General features: G+C 38.7%; 1 protein-coding gene across 4 annotated transcripts in view; it reads left to right on the plus strand.

Annotated features, from left to right (window-relative positions):
• The window catches only part of MAST4 (microtubule associated serine/threonine kinase family member 4), a gene marked incomplete at its 5' end in the record, with an annotated part of 565,267 nt that overhangs the window by 449,188 nt on the left and 95,229 nt on the right, over window positions 1–20,850 (plus strand). For all 4 annotated transcript variants that reach the window (XM_082651132.1, XM_082651135.1, XM_082651133.1 and 1 more), the window contains one exon: window positions 3,905–3,993. In XM_082651132.1, the coding sequence (XP_082507258.1) occupies window positions 3,905–3,993 (89 nt within the window). The remainder of the gene's footprint in view (window positions 1–3,904; window positions 3,994–20,850) is intronic.

The following is a 20,850-nucleotide window of genomic DNA, read 5'->3' on the forward strand; positions in this document are numbered from 1 at the left end:
AAATTAAGCTGCATTTCAGCTCCTCAGAACAGTTGCAAAAAGCCACAGCCTGGTGGCCCTCACAGCTTTTACAGACCTGGTAGAGGATAATTAACAGGTTCTTCTGCCAGGAGAGATGTGACAGATCCAGGTGTGAGGCTCTTACAGGTCCCACCACGCCCTTCATACGGAGCTCTGAGCATAAGGACAATCTAGGCAGGAATAGAATATGGGTGGTTTGGGCCAAAAATCCATACACCTCCTTCCCCTCCCCTCCCTCAGCTAGTAGCCCACGTTCCTTTGTCCCTCGCTCTGATCAGGCCTGACTTGCACGATGAAATGCGTGATCTGTCTCTCTATCCTCCTGACAAATGGAAGGTGCTATTGGCAATCGTTAGGAGATGGGGAAGCTCCTTGTGAAACTGCTTTGGTGAGCAGTTTGGGAACAGTGAACTCAGGGAGCAGAGTGGCACCCTGTGTGATCCCAGGTCACCTGCCTAAGCCAAAACACCACGCCAACAAATAAACCACTTCCCGGTGGTGGCTTCCTGTCATGCTAAAGCGTCTCCAACAGAGTGCCCATCCAACTGTGACGTTCTTCTCCCAGAGGGTTCTGTCCCCACCTGCCTCGCCTCCCAGCCCGCAGGGGCCAGACAGTCCTTCTGACTCAGAAGTACTGTCATTGCCTTTCACCCTCCCATTCTTCTCAGATCCCAGGTCCATAGTCAGCAGTGCTTATTGTACTCTGTGTGTGTGTGTGTGTGTGTGTGTGTGTGTGTGTGTGTGTGTGTGTTTTCTGTTGGCAGGTGGATCTTTCTAGGCAGGAACCAAAGGAATGAGGTAACAAGGAAAGCTCACTTAGCACCATCAGCCCCTGTTCTAATCCATCGTTTACCTTTGCCTTTGTCTCAAGTATATGTGGCTATCTTCTTGGGCTAAATTCAGATTTTGCAAGTAAAGAATCTGTGCCATTGTGTCACCTTGTCAACTGAGAGAACAAACTGAGCATGTCATCATAGGCTGTGTCCCATGTGTTTTTTCAACTGGGTGGCATGAAGAGGAGCAGGTTCTTTGTGGGCAGTGGTGGTTCCTGGGTTCAGCTTTCAGAATCAAGCACGGGCAGGGTGGATGGCTTCCATTTCTTCTTAAAGAGTGAAACAGAAAGATTGCATTTTGGGGATGGATAGCTGGAACTTGAATTCATAACTGTTCTTTAGTTTCACTTTTTTTTACGCGGACCTCTCACTGTTGTGGCCTCTCTCGTTGCGGAGCACAGGCTCCGGACGCGCAGGCTCAGCGGCCATGGCTCATGGGCCCAGCTGATCCGCAGCATGTGGGATCCTCCCCGGACCGGGGCGCAAACCCGTGTCCCCTGCATCGGCAGGCGGACTCTCAACCAGTGCGCCACCAGGGAAGCCCTTGATGTTTCTTTTTGAGTTTTTTTTTTTTAAATCACATCAGTACTTTTCCACCCTTTTTTGTTTTTGGTAGGCTTTAAATAACTGATACAGTTGTGAGAATTTTTTGTTTGTGTTTCTCTTTGTTTTAACTACAAATTATTGGCTACTTAGCTTGTTGTGGTAATGTACTAGTCATTCTATATGTTTCTTAGGAAAATTCAATTAAAATGTTTTTTTTGTTTGTTTGGTTTTTTTTGCGGTACGCTGGCCTCTCACTGCTGCGGCCTCTCCCATTGCGGAGCACAGGCTCCGGAGGCGCAGGCCCAGCGGCCATGGCTCACGGGCCCAGCCGCTCCGCAGCATGTGGGATCCTCCCGGACCGGGGCATGAACCCGTGTCCCCTGCATCGGCAGGCAGACTCCCAACCACTGCACCACCAGGGAAGCCCCAATTAAAATGTTTTTTAAAAATATTTTCTAAATTTTAGTTTTGTCAGCGTATTTCACTGATATTCTTATGTAAGATATTCATTAGGTTACTGTTTCTATTGATATATATTTCTTATTTATTTGATTTACATAAATTTTCATAAATGATTTAGATCAAATACTAAATGTAAAAACTAATACAAATAGCCATTTTTGTATAAGTTAACCTGTATTACAATTAACTTGCTCAAATTAGCAAATAACTTTGCTGAGAGTTCCAGGATATAAATCTGTCATTTATAATTTCTCTTACTAACATCAGCAAGTTGATATATTTAATATTCCTATGTTAAAATTAAAGGAGACATTAATTTGAATTAACACTGAATACATTGTACAATATTTTTTAAAAAAACAATCACACGATCTGACTTAATGGTTATGAATGGTTATGAATTTAATAGGCCAAATTATGGTTCTTGATAGATGAGTTGATAATACCACATTCCACCTTCATAATTATCAAGGGTCTATTCTTATTCAACAACTTCTTTAAGACTGAGTAAACATGATCTTAATTAAACTCACAGATAATGCTAGGGGGTGTTGATTGCTCCAGTAAGGAAAATAAAATGATGCAGCCTGACCTTAAGAAATTATAAATATGGGAATGTTGACAAATGATAATAAGCAGCAAACATCTAAGAGAGAGGATTGGTTCCCAAGTCAATATTGGAGAAAGAAATTTGTTTTGGTTTTGAAATGTGTTGTTTAAATAGTATTTAGAAATGTTCCTTTCAAATTTTTTTTTTTTTTTTTTTTTTTTTTGCGGTACGTGGGTCTCTCACTGTTGTGGCCTCTCCTGTTGCGGAGCACAGGCTTCAGACACGCAGGCTCAGTGGCCATGGCCCACGGGCCCAGCCGCTCCACAGCATGTGGGATCTTCCCGGACCGGGGCACAAACCCGTGTCCCCTGCATCGGCAGGCGGACTCCCAACCACTGCACCACCAGGGAAGCCCCCTTTCAAATATTTTATACAAATTCTCAATTATGTCCACTATATGTTATTTAGAAGTTAGGTGAAAATTCCTGTTTCAAGAATGCTGTAACAGGTATATTCTGAATTAAGAAGACATTACAATAAATCTTCAATGGTGGATAAGGGCACCAAGTGTAGGAGGATGAAATCATAGTGCCCTGAACCTTATTATAGGTGAATTCAATGAGGTAACCTGCTGGTTTGTATTATCCTTTTCTAACCACTATACTGATTGTGAAGTACTAGTCTGTACTGAAGAAAAGCAAACGAAAGTAAGATAACATCCACTTCATCATCAACCAGTTTTGCATTTGTGTTATTCTTTGAGGCTTGTGAAAGTTACTTTGGAATCAAATTAGCTATTTTTTAACTTTCTAGTAGCAGAAACAGGAAAAAATAGTTACCCTGTGCTCATATGTAGCGATTTATTTCTACTCACTGGGTACCAGGATAAAAAACAGTAGGTAGTGTGCCTGTGAGAAAAGGCCTTCATTGTTATTTTAATACAAACTGGAATCTGTTTCTATGATTCCAAAATATTTACCTTAATACTGAATGCAGTATGAAGATGAAAAATGAATGAGTAGTGAAATGCATTTATCTTAGGCATTGGCTGTTCTATTGACAAAAGGCACAACTATGAAATTTGTCTAAATAATTAGATTTTTAATTAGTGCATCACTGTAAGATTAATGTCATTGTTCTTCATTGCATGTAATTTTGTATTAGAAATTTCATGTCAGCAGAGATGCTACCTGTGGTTTGCTGATTTGAATCCTTAGTTTATCACTTGTGTGTATATATCACATATTTGCAGTGAGGAGCCAAAAGAAAGGCATTGGATGATAACTTTGTGGTGAGGAATATTGATGGTGTTATATATGATATGAATACATTATATTTTCTTCAAATATTAGTGGGTGCATATTGACTTGCAAAAATTTTAGAAATAACATGTGCGGATAGATTGTTCAACCTAAGCTATGTCTACTTTGAACATACTTGAACGTTATCATTATTATTGCTTTTAAAACTGGTTTTCCTTTCCTTTGGACAGTTGCCGAACCAGCAACCGGAAAAGCTTGATAGGTAATGGGCAGCCCCCAGCACTGCCTCGGCCTCACTCACCTCTCTCTGCTCATGCAGGTAATGAAATACCTTTTCTTGAGTTCTGTTTTACTTCGTCTTGCTAGTTTTTAAAATACAGGCATTTGGAAATTTAGATGCGTCTCCCCACCTTGTTATCTTGGTTTCCCTGTAGCTTTGTCACTAAGTTGTTCTTTCTCATCAGTCAGCCCAAACCTTAGCCTCTCTTTGAGCTCTTGGATCTGAAAGGGAGAAATCCTTTTTATATGGGGTCCTATCCCAGTTGTTTTTTTTTCTCCACATCTGAATTTGTGGATGATGCAAGTCACGCTCCCATGTTAGGATTTCCTTTGGGAAACGTGGCCATGACAGTTCACCTGAAGAGGATTAGTGTCAAGAGCTATAAGGGAGGAAAAATATCTTTTCCCTCTCCCCTTCTAACTTCTCCACTGGGGACCCAGTAACCAGAGACAGATTAACAAAGGAAAAGCATACACATTTATTTAACATACGTTTTACGGGACATGGGAGCATTCATGAGGGAATGAAAACCCAAAGGAACGGTTAAATTGGGATTGTTTTTACAGTAGTTTGGTGAAGAGAAGGGAGTTGTGCAAAGACGTATAGGACAAAGGTGAGCTAATTGTAGTAAACTGGGGGAAAGTTAGCAAGGACTGTTTGTTCAGATTCTTCTGTGTCCCTTTTCTTCAGAGATAAGAAGGCTCCTTTCCTCCAGGTGTAGGGAGGGTGGCTCTCACAAGAAGGTTTTATGACCTGCGTACGTGGCAGGTCAGAAAGCCCTTCCTGCACATGCTGTTTCTCAAATCCCTTCACCTTAAAATAGTCAATGTGCCAGTGCGCCATATTTTGGGGTCTCATGTCCTAAAGTGCATCAAAACTATTCAGCATTTTTCTCCCTAAAGTTGAACTTATCTATTGTATATATTAGCTAGCACGAACAATGCTGCCCTGAGCAGTCTAGAACATGTCTCCTCTTGTAATGTGGGCAAGAGTTTATCTAAAGTTTTACCTGACAGCGGTGTATGTATAACTTATCTTTACATCCAGAACCATTGTAGGGACAAAGAAGATTCAAGAGGTGAGACCCTTGGCCTCAAGAACTACTTAGAAGGATGGTAGAACCATATTACAAAAACTGTGCAATGAAGACTGCTTTGTGTGGTTTTTGTTTGTTTGAATTCTATCTAAGATGGTGCAAAGAAGAGAAGGGTTAGTTCCAATCAGGAAAGTTTGGGAGATGTTGAAGGAGCCACTTGCTCATGATGTTGAAAGATGAACAAGACTTTGGCAGGGGTGAGAGATGGGGGAATTTCTAGTGTGTGGCTAGAGTGTGGGATGTACATGCTTGATTGTACAAGAATGTAAAGGTGAAAAGAGAGATGAAAGTCAGAAAGTAAAATGAATTTTGACTTTGAGTGCCTTTCACAGATTTTGAGGAGGATCTGTAGGAAGATGTGTTCGAGATATGGAAGATGATGGGGTGAAAGGATGAGTGTTTAAGCCCTACCTCTGTTACACTCTTGCAGAAACTGTCACATGATAGACTTTCAGGTGGTGTTGACTTACAAACTAGGCTATGACTGGCCCCCGGAAAGCAGTCCTTTTGCTTAGGGGGGGCTCTCCAGCTGAGAGTGGAAGTTATCTAAACATGTTTGGGGACAAGCCGGGACAGAGAGAGAGAGAGACGTAGTTGCCCCTTTGGAATAAATTTTCTTTTCCTCATAGTAATAAATAAAAGATGGTAAAGTTAAAAAAGCAAAGGACAAATTCATAAAATTATGATGCTGTATGTAGTAAGACCACTAACGTCCAGAAATGCCACTCTGAGGGAAAACTTTAGAGAAACGCCTACACATATATGCAAGAAGGTGTGCTCTAGACTGCTCATAGTGGCATCATTTGTAATAGCTAAACGTTTGAAGCAGTGTGGCCCAAATGTCTATCAGTTGGAAAGTAGATAAATGAATTGTGGCATAGTTATCTACGGAACACCGTGTGCCTAGAAAACAAATGAACTAGCGTTCAAAAATAGTGTTGGGCAACAAAAGCAAGTTGCAAAAGAATCTTACTTAAACCATACATATAAGGTTAATGTGATGCTACATGCAATGTTTTGTTTAGGAATACACACACACACACATATAAATATGTATCTGTACATTTATAGTAAGAGTCTGAAGGAAAATATGGTCATTTTAAAGACCCATTTTGTGTTAGTAGTTACGTCTGAGAAGGTGTCAGGGGGTATAATTGTGGAGAGGGGTAAGCAGTTGGCAATGTTATATTTCCAAAGCTGAATGGTGAATACACAACTGTTTATATTATTACTTTTATACTTTGGAGATATTTATTATATCATCGTCATAATAGTGAAAGCTGACCGTAGGATCAAGCAAGGCCAAATACTTTACTCAGCGGCTGGAATTATATCTTTGTCTTATCTTTTCATTCCTCTGTCAGAGTGCCCAGCAGTATATACAAGGTGCTAAGTATATGATAAATTTTATTTCTTACATATAATTCAGTTGTGATTTAAAAAAGTTAATCCTACTCCTCTTTGTAGTGTTCTGTGGTAATTGCATCATACTTGATGTGCCTGTCGATTAGTCTTTTACTGCCATTATTTTCTTCAGTTCTAATATTGAGATTAAAGAAAGTGTAGTTAAGACTTTAATGATCCTTTTGATTATTATTTGTTTCTCTATGGAGAATTCTTTTTCCCTCAAAACACAATTTTGTATTTAATCGGAGGAATGGGCAAAGAGAAGCCTGTCTTTCAGGTTCCGAGAGCATTTTCCCTTATGTTATGGAGGAACATAACAGGTTGTTATTCACTCATAAGCTGTAGAAAAGTCTGTCGACTTTTTGTGAGAAATGGCATTTATCACAGTCTGGTAGGTTCCTATTTCTATATACAAGAAGAATAAAATGTAAATTAAATAAAGGACCTGTCCTCACATCTTGATAATGCGAAACGCTTTCTCACTCACTGCGTCTCTTACCTCTTCCTATTGCTACATTCTCTACTGCGTATGGTACACAGAGGCCAGGGGGACAGTTCCTTGATGTCCCCATGAAAAACAAGAGAAAGAATAAGTGCCGTCTCTCAGTGCTTAGTCACCCAGGAGATACACTTTCTATTTTTCTTAGGTAGGGATTATGTGAGTCAGGACATGCATTACTGACATGAATTTATACCCATTGAATGAATCGGTAGAAATGAGAACATTAATTTATTTGTGTAGATATGTCAGTGGTACCCTGAGGAAGAAGAGATACTGGCATCATGTTCTGGAGCTTATCTCCACAGACAAAATAGTGTTTGTTGACAGCCAGGCATTCCTAAACGAACCATGAACAGGTCAGTCCCATTAGAAAAAAAAAAAGAAAGGTAAAAATCACAGGCTCCTAGTTCTAAGCATGAAATTTAATCCAGAAGCCCCAAAGGAAAGACTATTATCTCTCTCCTAAAATGAAAAATTCTGTGTAATAAACAAAATCAAAAGAAAACAAAGTGTGAAAAATATTTTTATGCCCATAACTGACAAACATCTGATTGCCTTAATATACAAAAAGTTTGTTTAAATTGATATGAAAATGGTGACTGCACCAGGAGAAAAATGGGGAAAGGATGTAAAAGGCATATCATAGAAAAAAATTAAATTGGCCAACAAAAATGTTTGAAATGATGATTCATTGCAATCATAAAAGAAATATGAACCAGAATAATGAGACACTATTGTTCACCTAGCATATTGTCAAAAATTTTGTAAAAGTGATAGAATCCAATGATAGCAAGGTTGTGGAGAAACAGTCCCTCTCACATCACGTAAGTGTTGATGTGAATTGGTACAACGCTTTTCGTTAGTTGGCAGTATCAGTTAAAATTTCAACTGCATTTACCCTTTCACCCAGCAAATCCATCTCTAGGAATTTATCTTACTGATATCTCACAGAATAACAGAAAATAATAAATCTAACATTGCTGTAACTAGCAAATGGACACTTAAGTTGTTACCACTTTATTATTTAACATGCCCTTCATTAAGCAGCTGGTTTAGTAGAAAATAATTCAGGTATGTAATCCAAGACTGCATGTTTGTTACAAAGAATGAGGTAGGCTTTTATGTTCTGATTTAGAAAGCTGCCCAAGATAGACTGTTCAGCAAAAAAATACATTGTGTAATTTTATATATGTGTGTGTGTGTTTGAGTGCATATAGACATGCATAAATACTTGTATATTCATGCATATTCATAAGGAGTTTTTGGAAAGAGAAAGTGAGCAGTGTTTATCTTTGGAGAATAGGAAAGTAGGGAAATTAGTGTGTAGTGGTTTTATAATAAAATAAGGCTCTAAAAATAAAACCGGTAAAGGAAACAAAATAATACCTGCTTACTATGCAATAAATTACCAAAAATTTAGTGGCTTAAAACAATATCTATTTATTGATCTTACAGGTCTATACAGGTCTAAGTAGGCTTGACTTGTTTGACTTCAGGGGAGCTCTCAAGGTATCTCAAGGCCAAAATCAAAGAAAGGTAGAAAGGATAAGCTCCTATTTCTGTAGGAACCCTCACCTGCTTTTTCTGCTCACGGTATCATAAGGCCAGAGTCAGTGTCAGTTATTGACCTTAAAAAAAAAAAAGAAAAAGAGCTAGGTATTTTACCAGCAAAATGAGTTTATTTGGGAATAGCAGAGAATTACAGCAAACCATAGGTAAGTCCAAAAAACAGAAGAGAGGCTTTTGTTTTTACAGAAGAAAAGAGGAAGTTGGGAGGAGAGTCCAGGGTGGTAGTGGCTTCTCAGTGGCTGAGCTGTTGCTGGACTGGGAGAAATTCTTCCTTCCCCCCGCTGGGGTCTGAGTGGTAGTGTGTGAGAGCTCCCCTTTCAGGGCTTCCCCATTCCATGTAAATTGAGGCTTTCTTTATTTTCACAATGGGCTGGACTCTTATCTAGAGACTGGGAAAGAATCTGCTTCCAAGCTTATGCAGGTTGTGGACAGATTCAGATCCCTTCGGCTGTAGGACTGAGATCCACATTTTATCCTGGCTATGAGCCGGAAGCTGCCCTCCTCCATCTTCAAGCCTGCACTGGCACATCCAGTGATCCTCATGCTTCATATCTCTAACTATCCTGCTATCAGTCAAAGAAAATTTTTTATTTTAAGGGGCTTATCTGATTGGGTCAGGGTTACTCAGTCTCTGTATATTAAAGTCAGGTGCTGTGGAACTTTAATTACGTCTGCAAAATCCCTTCATAGTAGTACCTAGATGAGGGTTAGGATAACTAGGAGACGGGAATCATGAGGAGACCATTTTTAGAATTCTGCCTACTACGATATCACTTCAATGTTGTATTTTGATTCAAATGGTTAAAGTCTGAGCTCTAAGAGTGATACTTACAGAGGATGAGCCACAGACTAGATGTAGTCAAATAACTGAGACCCACTGACTCCAAACTTCTAGAGTCCTAGAATCAAATGTTGTCCCATTGGTCAAAATACCTAACCTTTGGTGTCTTCAAAAATGGTTTTACTGGGAATTTGCAGCTGGCTACTTAGATTCATTTATACAAGGGTTTCTGAAAGGAAAGGTGGAAAAAAGTCTCACTTTCCTATTGGACAACTCTAGGAATTATTAAAGACAGGAAGTATTCTTAAACCACTAAGTATACATAACCTATTAGGTTAGTATCTACTTGGGAAAACTTGTATAAATTACTGTCTATCTATGTATCTATCTATCTAGCTACCTGTCTATCTATCTATCTATCTATCTATCTATCTATCTATCTATCTGTCATATATAGGGACCTCATTTCTGAAGGATTAGTTACCACTGTGTTTGCTGCTCTACTCACCAAGTCTCTCTTCAAAGATACAACTGAGCTAAAGGAGGCCCATCCAGGTGAAAATAAGCAGAGAACTGGAGTGATTGTATGAACAATACAACTCCAAGTGGAAACTTGCAAAACTCAGAAAAGTATTGGGGTAGCACATGGGGTTAGGCAATGACACACCCCGAATCCTACTCTTCAAAACACACTGAGAACATTTCTATGTGCATTTCGTCATTAGTTTCCCTTCTCCCCACCTCTACCCTTGCGGCCTTGGCTTAACAAACACAACTGAGAGTATAAATTAAGGTGGTTACCAAATAGAAGCTATGATACATCAGGTACACTTTTCCAATAACATTTTTATTGTTTCAGCAAACTGTGCGGCCCTTCCTCTTTTGAACTTGTGTTGGCATCTCTTTTGGAGCCACTCATTGGTCTCACCACTTCACAACTTGCTCTCCTTGTATTTCTGCTATATCAGTTGTAGTTATTTAGATGTGACACTGAATAGGATGGGGGTAAAAGGCAGTGGTTTTGCAGACAGGCACACTGATACAGAGAATTGAAAGTCAGCAGTCTAGCAGTGAAGTGGAGATAGAGAAGAAATACACAAGGTGGAATCATAATTTCAACGAAGAGAGTCTGGGATAGAACAGGATTAGTCAACATTCCAGGGTGCCAGAGACGTACGTGAGAGCATCCCTGATGTTGGCGAGGAACTTCATTATAACTCACTGCCCCAGGAATGTGACCATAAGCTTGGAAGATATGTAGCTGGGTGGTAAGAGATTTAGTAAAACCTGAAATGTTGGCACTTTGTGCCAACCAAGTCCTTAATCCACTTACCAATATCCACATGACCCTGAGCCATTTTTAAGGTATGATAAAATCTCACAAGATATTTTGCATCCTCTATTCCCATGACTCTGATCTTCAACGCTGATACGGTTAAAAAATAAAATGTGATATTCTGATTGTAACAATAAGCTGAGAGTTTGTAGAAAACATGAGAAATTATATGGAAATATAAATCCCCTTTAAACTCACTATCCAAGGATAACCCTGCTGACATTTTATTATATCTCTTGTCTTTTTTCCTGTACATATTGTGTGTGTATGTGTCTGTACATGTGACTGAAATGCATATGCTGCAACTTTTTCTTTACTCCACGCTTGCCAACAGTAATGTTAAAGTTTTTCAGGTTCTGTTGACAGAGGCCAAACATAATATCATAGTACCTTTTCCAGTTTTATTGGGATATAATTGACATGTAACATTGTATTTAAGATGTACAACACAATGATTAAATATCTTTTTTTTTTTGACTGCCACAGTAAGTCTAGTTAATGTCCATCACCTCACATAGTTACACTTTTCTTTTTCTTTGTGAGGAGAACTTTTTTTTTTAACATCTTTATTAGAGTATAATTGCTTTACAGTTTTGTGTTAGTTTCTGCTGTATAACAAAGTGAATCAGCTATATGCATACGTATATCCCCATATCCCCTCCCTCTTGCGTCTCCCTCCCACCCTCCCTATCCCACCCCTCTAGGTGGTCACAAAGCACTGAGCTGATCTCCCTGTGCCAGCCATGCAGCTGCTTTCACTAGCTATCTATTTGACATTTGGTAGTGTATATATGTCAATGCTACTCTCTCACTTCATCCCAGCTTACCCTTCCCCCTCTCTGTGTCCTCAAGTCCATTCTCTACGTCTGTGTCTTTATTCCCGTCCTGCCCCTAGGTTAATCAGAACTTTTTTTTTTTTTTAGATTCCATATATATGTGTTAGGAGGAGAACTTCTAAGATTTACTCTTTCAGCAGCTTTCAAATATACAATACAGTTTTGCTAACTATAGTCCCCATGCTGTATGTTACATCCCCAGAACTTATTTATCTTGTAACTGGAAGTTTGTGCCTTTTGATCACCTTCACCCATTTCACCCACCGCCCAGCTCTGGCAACCACAAGTCTTGTGGTTTTTAATTTCTTCCATTTTGTTGTTGTATCTATGAGTTTGTGGGGTTTTTTGTTGTTTTGTTTTTAGATTTTACATATTACTGAGATCATACAGTATTTTTCTTTGGCTTATTTCATTAACCTAATGCCCTCAAGATTCATTGTGTTCTTGCAAACGGCAGGATTTCTTTCTTTTTTATAGCTGGAGAGTATTCTGTTGTACATACACACCACATCTTCTTTATCCATTCATCTGTTGAAGGACACTTAGGTTGTTTCCACGTCTTGGCTACTGTAAATAATGCTGCAGTGAACATGGGAGTACAGGTATCTTTTTAAGATACTGATTGCATTTGCTTCCAATATGTACCCTGAAGTGGGATTGCTGGATCATATGGTAGTTCTCTTTTTAATTTTTTAAGGAACCTCCACAGTATTTTCCACAGTGGCTACTCCAATTTACATTCCCACCGATAGTGTACAAGGATTCCCTTTTCTCCACATCTTCACCAAGGCCTGTTATCTCTTGTCATTTTGATAATAGCTATTCTAGCAGGTGTGAGCTGAATAACTTGTGCATGTTTTAGTTACCTTTTGTCATCTCACTGATACTCCTTTCTGATTTGCTATTTTTTTAATGCTGTTTTTTGATGAATGCAAGTTTTTATTTTTAATTTTGTTGTCCAGTTTGTCTTTTTCTTTCTGATTTCTTCCATTTTTGTTTTTGTCTTACCTAGTTGTTGTAGAGTTTCTTTTTTTAAAAAAAAACAAGGCTGGTCTTCCTCTAAGAATTGCTGCTCTGACCTCACTGTTTCCCCTGCCTCTTAATGTTTGACAAGCTTAATATCAGTGAAGTGTTTCTTTACCTCCTCGTGTTCTTAGTCTGCCATTTAGGGTGATGGTTTTCCCAAGCAGTGAGTGAATTTTTGAGGAACAAGGGTTTTTTTGAATTCTTCCTAAACCTTATAGGATAGCCTACAAAGGGAGGAAGATAGCAGTATTAAAAAAAAAAAAAAGCATTAAGACAGTTTCTCTCAACCCCCTAGATGACTAGGGGGAGAGGTACACTTACATATTTCTGCTCAGATATTTGTGGCCCCATCAGGTTTGCATGCAGCACACAGAGGGAAGGCCATTACTGTGAATTTTAGTTTGCTGGTGGGAACAACCTAGTCAATAGAGATGAATGATCTTTAGGTATAAGTGAAAGATTTCTCCTTAGATAAGGTGAGACTAGGGACATAGCCCTGAGCTTAAGAGCGCCTTTGTTTCACCTATTTTGTTTTGTGACTTTCATTCAAGCTTTCAGCAGATTTTCTGTGCTTGAAATATTGTTTGCCAGACTGTTTAAATATGATCTGTAGATCTTTAATAAAAATGTTCAGTCAGCAGGGCAGTGACCTCCTTTGGCTACAGAGACATGATGGTACAAGACAGATGGTTGCTTTGCTTCTTTATATTTAAGGAAGAGGACAAAGCAAGATTGTGCGCTTCCAGAGTCATAGCAAATTGGTGGCTAGCCTGAATGCAAATTAAGTTTGCAGATGTCCCATATAACCACTCTTTCTTTAAAGTGATAGAAACTTTCTTGTTTTACTCAAGAGCAGTCTCTGATATAGTCACTCGTTATTTTTTTCTACTTATAAGCAGATCTCAACAAAATTAACTTAAACTTGTAAAACATTGTGTTCAGGTAAGAGCACCTTGATGTCCTCCTCATAGAGTTTCATTTTATGTAGGTAAAATTGGCAAATCATATGTCTGAATATAGTCACCCTTGGGTGGAACATTACCTTGGAATCATCTGCTTTTATTAAAACCTTAAATGGGCTCAAGACCAGAGTTCTTAATCTAGTGTGTGTGTCCACGGTGTATGATTTTGCAATGCATCTGTTCTGTGATTTCAAGTATTTCATAAATCAGTTTCTCTGAATTACGGAGAATACATCTTTCTTATTTCACGTTGTACCCACAGTATTTTGTTTTTTTGTTTTTTTTTAATCCTTAGCCTTTGTGTAATTGCCAATTGTTGGCTTGAGTAATGACACATCTTGCCCTTCCTGCTTAAGGAAAAGGATGATAAAATCAGATGAACTGACGTCAGTCATTGTGTTTTTTTAGTTTTGGGTATGGCTTTGTGTTGAGTCACTAATCAGGGGTATATACCAACATCATTAATATTTGTTAATTCCTTCATGCAGCTCCATCTGTCCTGTGACCTGCATTTATCATTTTGGTTCTTTGAGAAGAGTGTAATGTTTACATGTCGTATATTCCTAATGATAATTTAATGACTGGCATCTTTCCCCTAATCTCTAGATAGTCCCCTAAATCTAAATGTAGAATTTAACCTGAATGGTCTTTGATTCAGCTTTTTGGTTTCTCCTTTATTATAAATTGAAGCTTTTGGAAGCTTACTGCTAAATTTAATCTTAATGCACCCCTGTGGTAACAAAACTGGTATTGTTTTTGTTTTTGTTTGTGAACATGGGTCCCCTGGGCAGCCACTCAGGAAGATTTTGCTCTTCCATCCTTTGGGAAGTGCTCTTCCTTTTCATTTATTTATTTTTTTAAATCAAAATTTGGCAACTTTTTTTGTGTTTATGCATCAACTGTGGATTTTCTTTGGCTTGGTTTGGTTTCTTAAGTACCAATTGGATCTTCATTACACATTTTTCAAGTTAGAATTGACAATATTTACTGATGGATTTGTGGGGTGAGAGAGAGTTGATCAAGGGTGGCTTCCAGAGACCTTGCTGAGAACATGGGTCAGTGGAAGGGGTGCTTCCCAAGATACAGGAGACAAGAACAGATCTGAGGTAACACTGAAGAGTTCGCTTTGCTGCTGATTGGATTTAAGATGCCCAAGAGACTTGTAAGTGATGTAAATAAACAGTTGTTCCATGGGCCTGAAACTCAAAAGAGTCTGTGCTGGTGATAACAGTCTGGACCGTGCATTTATAGACAGTATTTAAAACGTGGGGAGGCGATAAAATCATTGAGGGAAAGAGTTTTGGAGGTTCCGAAGACAGAACTTTGAACTAAGTCTACAAGGCCAACATTTAGACATTCTGAGAAGACAAGTAGCCGACAAGAAACTGAGAAGCAGCAAGCTGAGAGGCAGGAGGGAAAGAGGAGAAGGTAGTGTCACAGATACCAAAAGAAGACAGGACTCCCAGAGAGGGACTGGTGAATTTTAGCATCAAGTCAGTAATCTCTATGGGGCACATAACAAATATTTGTTGAAAGAGTAAATAACTGTTTATAAAGAAATGCACAGAGGTCATTTTTACTCTGTTGACCAGAAATGCACCGAACTTCTGATCGAAGGCAAGGTTTGTTTTCCCCACAAAGAGAAAGTCCTCTGAAATATCTGTCTGGGTACTTACAAAGCCCCACACATTATAGTGCATTATCTTAATAACTTTATTTTGAAAGTCATTTTAGCACATCTTTCATTTGCCTTGTCCATAATATAATCTGTTTCAACCATTGCTAAGAGCTGAGAGGGAGCTGTTGCCTTTTATACTTTTTATTAGCTTGGTTGCTAAGGTGCTTTACACCCTCCCAAGTCCACAGAGCAATCAAATAAGGCCGTGTTTCACTGAAATTCAGTAAATCTGAAATGTTCTCTTTCTGATAGAGACAAGACATCGGGAATTCTTGAAGTTATTTTTTTCTATGAGAAAAGAGATTCTTATAAATTTTAGATGGATAAGAATACTTAAGAAACTCAGGTCTCAAATAGCCAGTTTTCTCTAAAGTTAGTGAGATGTAGAATCTTTTTCATTTCAGATTCTATAAAATATTACAAATGAATATTAAAATAATTGGTTTATCAACTTTGTCTTTGAGATTAGACATTTTCAGATTTAAATCTCTTAAGTATGATAATTATGTATTTCATTGATTTAAAATATATAAATGACACATATTATTATGTCTTCTAAATCTCTGGGAAGTTTATATATTCAAATTGGCTGCCCCAAATTCCTTTTTTACATGCTAGTTGAAAAATAAGGGATTGCCTTACGTTTAGGGTTGCTTTTATTCTAAGATATATGATAAGTAAATGATGACCTAGAAAGTAAAAAGGTACATTTAAAATCCTTGCTGAATCTCTTCTCTCCTCACCCTTGAGGTTTTCACTACTTGATGGTCTCAGACTGGACCGTCTGCTTTGGTGACTGTCAGAGTGACTTCGGTTTTTCTGGCACTGTGATGCTCTGGCAGCCTCTTCACTAGCTTACTCCCAAGTTATCTCTGAACTAGAGTGAAAAATTCTCAGCTATATGTAAATACAGACTGTCTTCTTCAGCCCATTAGGCTGGTGAGAGTGTGTGGATTTGTATCACAGGAAAACTAACTGTTCCATAGAGATAAAAGAACTTGAGGTAAGGGTCCTGTTAGCCTGGGGATCAGCCAGCTGTCTTCGTTAAGAGCCCCACGCCCTTGGTAGAAGGCTAGATGCTCCCTCTTGGGCAACCTGTAAGGGAGGATTAAAAGTCTGTGTTTTAAATTCAAGTACCTGCACTAAAGAGTATTTTCTTAAATATCATGTCTAGCAATGCCATTTCTATCTTTGAACTTACTCACCCTGGCATAATTACAATTTCAGCTTTGATGATGCTTTAATGCAGATCGTTGTGTTTACTGTGGTAATGTGTGAGTACTTCTCCACAAAGCCATGCAAATTGCAGGCTTTTCAAGTTCTAAGCTTTGATGTTAGGAGTAACAGTGGGTAATTGCAGAGCTTGTCATGGGATGTTAAGGTGTACATACAATCTGTTAACTATCACCAATTTAGAGGGTTCAGCTGTGGGAAGAGGAGCCCACCCACACTCCTACATTAGAGTTGATAGCAGATCTGGTTTCTGTAGACTAGGGAAGAGAGAGGTGGAGAAAATTTAGGAGAGCATACATACAAGAAAAGTCATATAGTTTTAGGAAGAAGAGATCATTTTTGTTTAGAAAATGAAATTTTAGGTTTTTAAAAAATGTCTTTAAAAACCTTTTTTTTTCCTGTTTACAAAAGCTGTACATGTTTGTTATAGAAAGTTTGGAAAATACAGGAAAGTATAAAGGAGAATATAAACACCATTTATATTCTTATTCACCACTCAGAATTAACTACTTAACAATTGGGTATTTGTCTAAATATGTAGATTTTACACATCTACACCTATTATAATGTTTATAACATTTATGTATCTGTAAATTTGTACATACAAACATAAAATTACATATGCACACATAGCTTTGTATATATATATGTAAGTATGGGATCAGATATAAGTTTGTATCTAGATCATTTTCTTCTGGTATGATTTTGAGATTTTTACATACCATTAAATACCTTTGTGTTGTTGTTTCAAATACTTGGTTTTAATGAGTAGATATATTCCATTTCATGAATGTGCCACAGTTACCTCCCCCTAATGAGTATTTTGACTCTCTCCAGTTTTTTGTTCTTATAAGTAATATTGTGGTGAATAGCATTGTACATAAATCTTTGTGATCAACTTTGATTAGTTTCTCAGCCTAATCTGGGAAGGTATTCTTTAAAGTGCTGGCCTTCTATTGTCTGGTATTTGTGTCGTTGGGCCATCCATTGTTGTCTGGCTGAGATTTTTGAGTCCTTAAGAGTCAAAGATTGGGTCCACAGGAAATGCTCTTTAATGCTTGCTGCAGATGACATTTAATAAGGATCAAGAATGTGTTATGTAGGCACCGGAATAACTTTACGCGTTTCCATGTACATCTCAAGCGTGTTCTCTCTGGGTGAAACAATGGCTAGCTCTATAAACTTCCAGGAACTTTGCACCCACTAACATCATGGTGACCTGGTGAAGTTAGTGAGGTAAATGGAGAAGGAACTATTACACAAAGCTGTGGAGTTGTTACCACTTCACACTGTGTTCCTGCTTTCCCAGGCATTGAGGACTAGATTCTAGTGTAGAAACCTCCAGCTACTATGTCACTCAGTAATCATGCTCCCCGAATCCTTTTAATTTTGAGATCTCGAACAATTGATAAAAGTACTAAATGGTATATGTAATAAACACTGGACCTCAGCTCTCTATGTATCAGCAGCGTTAATTTGGGCAAATCACTTTTTAGATCTCAACTTCCTTATCTATAAAATGGAAATAATAGAACTTTCCTCTTGTAGTCTCATATGATTGCCTGAATGTGATAGTATTTGCAGTATTATAAAGTGCCACACAGTGTGAGGTTTGAAGAAACTATCAAAGTATTATTATGACCAATTTGAATTCATAATGTGGTTAAAATGATAAGATAATACAGTGTGTAAATACAAAACAAAGTAGAGCACAGGCTTGTCGCAGTCTGCAGGTGGGATGCTGGCAATGGAATGTGGCCTCCTTGTAGCAGTGTCTGCTGGGGTCCATTTGTAGTGGTCTGTGATATTTTCATTTTGGCACACCAGCCTTTGGAGGTCCCTCTGCTGTGTACTTCCTCTGGTTTAGAGCTGACTTGGGAAATGAACAGCATTTTTTCAACAAAGCCAGCTCCAGTGGGTCAGAACCACAGCAGTTATAGAGGAGCTGCCTCAGGGTTAGGGTGATGCGGAAGTGGGGTTTGCAGCCCCCACTCCACCTTTGCTTCAGCCAGAGAAGCTCAAACTTTGTCACATTTGGGGATAGAAGTAGTCTTTTGCTTGAGTTAAAGATTTAGTATGTACATGTGCACACATACACATTCAGGTTTGAAAACTGTTTTAAGGGGCTTCCCTGGTGGTGCAGTGGTTGAGAGTCCGCCTGCCGATGCAGGGGACACGGGTTCGTGCCCCGGTCCGGGAGGATCCCACATGCCGCGGAGCGGCTGGGCCTGTGAGCCATGGCTGCTGAGCCTGCGCGTCTGGAGCCTGTGCTCCGCAACGGGAGAGGCCACAGCAGTGAGAGACCCGCATACCACAAAAAAAAATAACAGAAAAAAACCCCAAAAAAACTGTTTTAAGGACACTGAGATCCAGTGCAGCCAAGTGTTGAGGATCGCATGGCTTGTTGGTGTCAGAGCCAGGTCTGGAACGCTGCTTCCCAGTCACTGCCTCTTGCAGCCCTCCCAGAAGAGGCTCTGGAATCTGGCCCCAAAAATGCCTTCTGGAGGGATCAGGGAAGACCTGGGACATCCTCAGTGGGAGCTTTTTTTTTTTTCCCTCCCCTGGTTTCAGTATTATTTATTTATTTATTTATTTAATTTATTTTATTTAACCTCACATCTTATGTTTTATTTTTTTTTTGTATTGGAGTTTATTTGATTTATAATGTTGTGTTAGTTTCAGGTGTACAGCAAAGTGATTTAGTTATACATATACTATCTATTCTTTTTCAGATGCTTTTCCTATATAGGTTATTACAGAGTATAGAGTTCCCTGTGCTATACAGTAGGTCCTTATTGATTATCTGTTTTATATATAGTAGTGTGTATATGTTAATCCCAAGTCGTGGTGAGCATAGCTGCCTTCCAGAGTGAGCTTTGATTCACTCTTTTCTCCTGGGCGAGACACAGTGTCTAGATCAATGTTTTTCTTCATTTCTGTTTCTTCTCTTCTACTCTGTCAAAGAACTTGGCCTCCCCCTCCCCCAAAGTGGAGTGGGGAGCTCACTTTTTACAAAAAGGTTTACAGGCATTTTGTTGTCACAGTTATCATTCATGGTGTGTTTTGAGGATAGAGAAAAATCCCAGATTATTTTAGGAATGAACTATTGCTCTGATACATGAAAAGGGTAACTGGTGGTCAGGAGATGAGCAGGATAATAGTGTATTAACAACCCTCAATGTGACTAAATCAGATCAAGGATGGTCAGCAGGAAATGGCACTTACCTAGTAAACAAGTGGGCTGAGAGAGGAAATCCCAACCCATTTTTATGAAAACTGTTGCAAAGTCGTCCGTCACTTAGGGTATCAGGTGTGCACTAAAACCCAGCCTTTGATTACATGCACTATGTTCATCTTTTTTCCTTAGATAGAAAGAAGTGATATTTCAGGTTAATATTCTTAAAGTTTTATGGTGGTCTGCTGTCAGTCAAGTCTCTTTATTTGGCTTTCATTTCCTTTTCTGTTAAAGGAGGAGATTGAATTACATGTATTTTTTCCAATAACCTTTTGAAGTATTTTTTCTAAGGCTATAACTCCATATTCCCAGATTTTTATTTTTTATTTTTTTGGTTTGTTTTAAAGGAGTTGTTTTCACCCTGTGTTTTCAGTATTAATTCAGATTGGCCTTGTGTCCTTCATTGGGATCATGCTTTAGGGTCTGAAGGAAAATGGTCTGTCAGCATCTAAAATATTAAGGAAAAGAGTTGGGTGGGACAGCAGATTGGACTCTACAGACCTAAATGGAGGGGGAGGAGGACATGCCTGAATGACACACAAGCATGTTCTAGATATGGTCACTTTTTTCATTTTATCATCATGTGAGGATGGATGTTCCATTTGGACTTTCCATGGGAAAATTGGTTGTCCTGTTGCCTGGGCCTCCCAGGCACACTTTGAAGGCTATCCCCTTTGATTATTTGGTGTAACATTACATCTCAGTTAGTGGTAGGTATATCTATAAACTGGAACTTTTAGGCCTGAAAGCCTCCTTTTGCACATGTGGAAATATTCCAGAACTCTACAATAGTTACCCGAGTGACCAACCAGTCATTAAAGGAATGAATTTAGTTTTGAAGGTTTTGAAAGAGGGAGTGAGAGAGAGAGAGAGAGAGAGAGAGTGTATGTGAGATCCTCAGGCAAAGAACATGCCCCACTTCAATGTTAAGAGATGCAAATCATTTTAAATAGGCCAAATGCTGGAAATGAAGCAAGTTCCTTAATTGGTAAAAAAAAAAAAAAAAAAAAAAAAAAAAAAACCTGCTTCCTTGTGGGATCAGTAATTTGGCTGGGGAATGGACACATTCTAGCATCCTTGAAATTGAAAGAAAAAAAAATACGTTGAGTTAGTTCACATTTATTTCTTTTGTGCCATTATTTCATTGGAATTCAGGAAATGTGGGTTTTAAGCTTATCACTAGTCATTTCATTTGACAGTTTTGATTTTCAAAAGAGAAAGGCCAAATGCAAATT

Source organism: Grampus griseus (genome assembly GCF_964374135.1).
Source record: "Grampus griseus genome assembly, chromosome: 3".
NCBI classification, from domain to species: Eukaryota; Metazoa; Chordata; class Mammalia; order Artiodactyla; family Delphinidae; genus Grampus; species Grampus griseus.